The sequence below is a fragment of the Balaenoptera ricei genome, chromosome 4 (assembly GCF_028023285.1).
Source record: "Balaenoptera ricei isolate mBalRic1 chromosome 4, mBalRic1.hap2, whole genome shotgun sequence".
Lineage (NCBI taxonomy): Eukaryota > Metazoa > Chordata > Mammalia > Artiodactyla > Balaenopteridae > Balaenoptera > Balaenoptera ricei.
Genome location: NC_082642.1, coordinates 28176256 through 28183218, shown reverse-complemented (window position 1 = coordinate 28183218; position 6963 = coordinate 28176256). Strand labels below are relative to the sequence as shown.

The 6963-nt window shown below is 44.7% G+C and overlaps 1 protein-coding gene across 6 annotated transcripts in view; it reads right to left on the bottom strand.

Annotated features, from left to right (window-relative positions):
• Nucleotides 1-425: 425 nt before the first annotated feature.
• The window catches only part of PIK3R4 (phosphoinositide-3-kinase regulatory subunit 4), a 73487-nt gene continuing 66949 nt past the window's right edge, over nt 426-6963 (bottom strand). For 3 of the 6 annotated variants that reach the window (XM_059920356.1, XM_059920357.1, XM_059920358.1), the window contains 5 exons: nt 5923-6054; nt 2960-3060; nt 2248-2336; nt 1834-1942; nt 426-975 (listed from right to left, as the gene is read on the bottom strand). In XM_059920356.1, coding sequence (XP_059776339.1) covers nt 805-975; nt 1834-1942; nt 2248-2336; nt 2960-3060; nt 5923-6054 — 602 coding nt within the window. In that variant the 3' untranslated portion in view covers nt 426-804. Of the gene's footprint in view, nt 976-1832; nt 1943-2204; nt 2337-2959; nt 3061-3090; nt 3166-5922; nt 6055-6963 lie in introns of those variants that run through there. The other 3 variants (XM_059920359.1, XM_059920360.1, XM_059920361.1) reach the window with 3 other exon arrangements.

Genomic DNA, 6963 nt, shown 5'->3' with positions numbered 1-6963 from the left:
AACAGCTTAATCTTTTTATTTTTCTCTTTTCATGCATTTAATAAATAATATACACAGGATAAAAGCAAACTGATGGGCCAAGTTTCAGAATTTATAGTAGAGCCTACAAAAAACAGTAATGATGACCAAGAAGAGACACACTACTCTGGAGCTGACACACAGGAGATCAAGTCTACAGGGTTAAACATCTAATAAGGCCAGCTCTGAAACTGGAAGAAAGATAGATGGGCTAGAGCAGGAAGCATGATACTGAGAATCCAGAGACCTGGACATAAGGCCTAGTTCTTTCACTGAGTCCCTGCAACACCGGGTCCATGTCTTCAGAACACGTGCTGCTGGAGAGGTTATTCTTCTGCTAATGTTTACTGTTAAAAACACCAACAAAAACAAACAAAAACCCCTTAAGATGCTTGAATACAGTTTATTGGCGGTTTGAATAGCATTTTTAATAGCAAAAAAAATGTGTTTACATTATAATAGCTTACAACCAACTTTCAGTCATCTTTTTTAATACAAAGTAAACTGAGATCACCTAAGTCTTAGCATTTTAAATTCCTCACCTCTATGATATATACAATAAGAAAGTCCCAGATACTATTGTCTGGCTAATTCCAGCTGAGATATACACAAGTATGCCAGCAACTTCCTTAACCACCTTGCATGGGATTTGTTTAATCATGAAACAGACATGATTCTGAAAACTAAGCAAATGAATCTGTGTTCACTCTGTTCTCTAAAAATACTTTTTCTCTTGAGTTATAGTATATTTATATATTTTTACAAATTATACAAATCACCCAGTTTTCATTTCCAAACCTTAACAATCCCATCTCTAGAAGCGGTCACGATGAAGCCCTGTGTTGTCTGGAACGTGGCGACATCTGTGATGATGTCGTGGTGACCCACAGGCAGAGACTCTGGGCCCTTCCGAGGGGCGTCATCACTCGGTCCCACCTTCTGCTTATTCTGAATTTCCTGTTTGGTGGTTAAAAGTCAAGGAGAAAGCCAGAAGTTAAAGGCTGTAGCACATTCTACTGCCTGTCCGTCCTCCTGCTTCTGAGGAATACTGTTCTTGTTTAGGCTAGCCCTCCCGTGAAGGAGTCACACTTTCACAAAGACACTGAGCAGAGAGAGTTCAAAGTGATGTTCTAGGTTTCCGGTCACTGGACTCCACAAGTAGCCACTTACAAATACGGAAAACTTACAAATAGGCCAATAATCTGTGCATATTACCTCTGTCAACATCAAAGAACAAAGGGAAAGAACAGAGGGGCAGAGACAACCGGGATGTGGATATAAACACCTGTCAGACACTCCAGCCCTTCTGAAGCTCACTGTTACTTGTGACAAAGGAAGCCCCTCATTTACTGAGCACGTACCCGGCCCAGCACTGGCAAGTACGTCATCTCCTCTGCAGCTTCTGCCTGACTCAAGAACACAAGCTCTTGAGTCCCACCAGCCAGGTGTGAATCCCAGCGCTGCTGCTTACTAGCTGGGTGACCTTAGACGTGTTCAATTTCGCTGTGCTTAACTTTCTCATTTGCAGAAGGAAAATAATAAAGGCACTTCCTTATAAAGTTGTTTTAAGGACTTGGCAAGTGTTTAAAGTGCTTATTTTGAGCAGTGTACTTACACATGCACTTTCTATGTTCATTCTACTTTAATAAAAGTTAATTTAAAAAATACAGAAAAGTCAAGACAAAATAAAACATATTTTTTAAATTCAAAGAAATAGTGCCACTCTTGGCCATGCCATTTATTTGAATCAACATGATAGTTATGAAAGCCGTTTTTGTTCCTACAAAAGTTGAAAGAAAGAAAGACTGCTTATACCTGGACGACTTCGGTGCCTTCAATGATTTTCCTGTAGTAGGACACAGATGAAGAACTAGTGCTTCCTGCAATGACATAGGACCTCTCTGGGTAAGCCAGGTCCCAAAACCTGGGGTAAAGGAAACAACTGGTGATAATCTCAAAGGAGATGGGGAGGGACTAATGATTACTGGCTGACACTCATCAATGCTAGCTTGTTCTCTTCTGCATTAGGAAAAGACAATCTTCTAGAAGAGCCTAAAATTAGTTACAAATGAAGAATTAACAGCTGTCCCTGCAAGAAGTAGATGATGTTAAACGTCACACTATTGCTGGTATCTATAATAAACAACACCTAGTGGTAACCGCAGTATCCATCCACATTTTATTACCTTTCTCCTTTCAAGCGTTGAATATGAAGTGTCTTTACTCTACCTTATTTTCATGTCTGAGCCAGCTGTTAGCAGGATGGGGTTCCCATCTGCAGGACTACAGTAGAGACCGTGGACACTGTGAGGAGAAGGCTTAAAGGAAATAAAGAAATAAAGAGTCAAATAACAGACACCAGTGTAGCCCATAAAGGATGTAGCCGTTTCTAGAGACAAGTCAGCTGTCTGTGGTTAACTGAAGAGACTAGAAACAGATCATGTATGTCTCAGATCTTCTTTCTTTGGGAATTTAAAATGCATTTGCTCTATATCATCCTGAATGAAGAAGCAAAGCCTGTTCAGCTTCCTAAAATTCTCTATTTGGGATGAGAAGGACCCCAAATAAAGGAGAAAAAAAATCCTTCCTACCTTCTGCCCCAACAAAGCACCCTTAAAAAAGTGTGTATGAGGGGTCATGTTCCATTTTTTTAATGATCTAAGCTTTAATCTGTGCTTTTCCTAATTAACCCATATCTTACTGGGGTTCCAAAGAGACATCAGAAACCTTATGGAGCTGGCAACCAAAACACCCACAGAAGCAGACACCAGTAAGCGGGAACTGGAAAGCACACGGTAGCAATGCCCACCTAATACTTAGTAAAAACCCAAATTTAAAACATAACCCAGAAGCCCAACAAATATCATGCTTGGCAAAATGCCTGAAAGTGCTTGGGATGTGGGAGATTATGTTGGCCTTTATAATAAAAACTGGAGCAAACCTGTAACTCAGACAGTGGTGGTGCACCACTGGCCCAGAGCGTGAACCTTCTGTCGCCCGTCTCCATGTCCCACATGGATACTTCATTGTTGCCCTGGACAGCTGAGGGAAACAGGCCAGAACGTTACTCAGACAAGGTCTCCGCTCTTAGGGATTCATGTCTTGGTAGAGGTAGTCAGCCTACAGCCATTTCCATTTTTTCCCATCCTGCAAGAAACACTCACGAATACTTTTAAATAACACTGTGACCCTGCCACCACACTGGAGTGCAAAAAAGAAATGTTTTTTATAGCCTACTAGTCAATATTTACTGGTGTCCAGCCAAGTGGAGAGAAGTGGAGGGTGGAAAAGCAAAGCATAAACAGACTCTGCCCTCAAGAAACCTACAGTCTAGGACTTCCCTGGTGGTGTAGTGGTTAAGAATCCGCCTGCCAATGCAGGGGACACAGGTTCGAGCCCTGGTCCGGGAAGATCCCACATGCCATGGAGCAACTAAGCCCATCTGCCACAAGTACTGAGCCTGCGCTCTAGAGCCCGCAAACCACAACTACTGAGCCCACGTGCCACAACTACTGAAGCCCGTGTGCCTAGAGCCTGTGCTATGCAACAAGAGAAGTCACTGCAATGAGAAGCCTGTGCACCGCAACGAAGAGTTAGCCCCCTCTCGCCACAACTAGAGAAAGCCCGCGTGCAGCAATGAAGACCCAACACAGCCAAATAAATAAATTAAATAAATAAATTTATTAAAAATAAAAAATAAGAAAAGAAACCTACAGTCTAGAAGGAAAGAAAAAAATATAAAGTATAAGACAATGAGCACAAAAAGAGAGAATGCAGAGTTCCACCTGCACTCAGGAAGACAAAGATCACATCCAGTGGGTGAGAATCAAGGCCGCCTCGTGGAGGTGTCGTCACTGGGACGGAAAGAGCAAGTGAGGCTGGAGACACAGGTGGCACATGGATCACTTCAGGCAGAAAGGATGGAAGGAGTAAAGCACACACACCCATGTCTGGGTGCTGTGGTCTGACTGGAGCACATCTGTGACAGGAAGAGTGGAAGGAAGATTCTAGGGAAGAGAAGCTGCAGGCCTGAGAGAGGCTTTCTCGAAAGTAATTTGGAGCAGGAGAGTGACAGTACCCCAGGCTTCACTCCTTCATTAGTATTTATTGAACCAACAATGTTTACTATGAACCAGTCACTGTCCTAGGCACTGAGGAGAAGAAGGCAAATAATGCAAAAAAAAATCCCTTTTTCACAGAACTTGCATCCTAGTGGTGACAACCCCCCAAAAATGCAGAGGCCCCAGAGCAGGAATGTGCTTAGTTCAAGGAAAAGGCCAGGAAGTCCCTGTGGCTGGAGCCCCATTTTACTGCACTGTGTTCTACGATGTCTCACACCCACACCTTTGTAAATAGTTCCTCTGACAATAAGTCCTCCTCAAATTATCCTACCTTGGGTATGCCATGTGTTTCCTGTTGGAACCCTGACTGATCAAGAGCGTCAGTGAGGTAGCAGGGACAGATCCCATAAAGCCTCTGGGCCATGGTGAGGAGTTTGGCTGTTACTTGAGAGCCACTGGAAGGTACTGAGCAGAAGAAAATACAGTCGCAAGAATAAAAGCAGGGAGTTACAAGGATGTTGCACTAATAGGGACAAGAGATTATGGCTGTTTGGACTAGGGGGACAGTGATGGAAATAGTAAAAGGTGCTCAATTCTGGACATATTTTAAGACAGAACATGTACAACTGGCTGATGGACTGGAAGTGGGATGAGAGAGAAAGAAGAACCAAGGACAATGCCAGGCTTCCTCCTGAGCTTTGAGGCTGAATGCTGCCATTTCCTGGGACAACACTGCAGGGAGAGCAGGCTTGTCTCAGGGGAGGAGGTGGTGCGGGGTGGGCGGCTGGTGGAGAGGAGCCAGGTGTTCAGCTTGGACAGGTCAAGTTTCAGTCGGCTATCAGACATCTTAGGGAAGACTTTAAATAGGCACATATAAAAATCTGAATAAATTTGGTACTATTTTGCGGGGGACTGGATGTGCTCACACAGGGAGCCAGTGCAGAAGGAGAAGAAGTTCAGACCAAGACTGAGCCCTGAGGCCGGCTACAGCTTAGAAGGAGGAAGAGGAGGAAGAACCAGCAAATCAATCAACACAAGAACCAAGAGAGTGATGTCCTGAAAGTCAGGTGAGGAAAGTGTTTCAGACAGAGGAAGTGATCAACCATCCAAGTGACAAATCACGTAAGACGCAGGCTGAGTCATGGCCATTGAACCTGGCAGCACGATGACCTCGACACAGCAGCGCACGAGGTGCACCGTGCGGATGAGAAGGGACCAGGAAGAGCCTAGAGGCACGGGGACCAGCGAGGAAACATAAGAATAACGAGAGCTACCACTTATCAAGCACTCCTTGCATGCCAGGCTATGTGCGTTACATGTGCTTTCTGAAATTCTTACAACCTCTGCTAGCTAAGTATTTTTAACCACGTCTTACCGTTGAGGAAAATGAGTTTCAAAGACTTGCCCAAGTGTCTTGCCCGAGAATCCATACAAGAAAATTTGAATGCCCAACAAGAGAAAGGGAGGGAAGCTTGCAAGAAACCCAACAGAAATGGCAGCTGAGAAGGATGACTCAAGGCTTCTAACTTAAGATTTCCAGGAAGATGGTGACAACTTTAGCAAAAATAGGGGACACAGGAGAAAGAAAATAAATGGAAAGGAAATGGTGGTAGACAGGAATGGAAGGTGGTAGTGTGATTGATGAGATCATTCTGAAACATGATAAATAAGAAATGACAATGAGATATCAGTGGTGGGAACTTCTTCCATAATCAGAACTGAACAAAAGCAAGCATTTGGCTCATATGTAAAATAAAACTCTAAGGACATGAGTCTAAGCAGCAGGGGGTTCTGCACTTTCCAAGAAAGGCCCCCAACCCCGAGAGCCAGCCCTCCCTCTTACCTGCGACCACCCAGGACTGGTACAGCGGGTGCATGGAGAGGCGCCGGATGCGGGCCCTGGAAGGGTGGCAGTGACTGGAAATGGGCAGCTGGAACCGCATGTCCCAACACGCCATGGTGCCACTGCTTGTCCCTGAGGGGAGGAGAAGTCCAGAAGGTGACCACCCATGGTAAAGCACAGCAGGCTACAGTCATCAAGTGGTAATTCGCGAGCTTCGTACAGATGCGCGTTCAACGTGGCTTAGCCACTTGGGGACAAGGCTTTGTTTTCACTAAGCTGCCCTCCCCAACCCCAGTGTCAAACAGTGCCTTACGCCAAAGACACAAAGCACTGGCACAATGCTACTACAAAACGGCCTAACAGATGTGAAGTGAAAACGAGTGATTCATTAATTACTGACTCTTACTAACTGCCAGAAGTGCCCACAAAAAAACCAGAAGGCCTAGAGAAGACATGAAGTGAATCTGAAGACTCAAAATGTTCAGGCTGCCTTAAATAACCAGAGGTGGTTTACTGGCATTCAGTGATCACTTTACCAATCCCAAAGTGGTAGCAGCTTTGCAGCTATCATCAGTTTCAATCATTTCCATGTGCCCTTTTCTCCGAAACATTCTGGAGACAGGCACGGGTGTCCAATCACAGTAGAAACTGGGGTGAATGCGTGCATATCTGCCCATGGCACCTTAAACCCCATAGAGAGAAGGCCCCCCCATCCCAAAGAATAATGCCCACCCTAACACCGAGATTGGTCTCCAGTTCCAGTGGAGAGATGGGGGTGGGAAAAGACAAAAGGGGCAGCGGGTCCCTCTGTCACCCTGCCCCTCTCCAGGACAATGGCTCAAATAGCCACAGCAGTACTGGCTGCCCTCCTGAGAGGCACCAGTACCATTTGCTAATTTGCTTGGTGTGTAATAGCTACTCTTCTAGGCCTGGCATTACATCTTCCTAAACCAGTGCAGTTTAGTCACACAAAAGGCAAAAAAATAATGCATTTCGTATAAACTATATAAAAATAAAGATACTTAATGTCACAAATGCAAG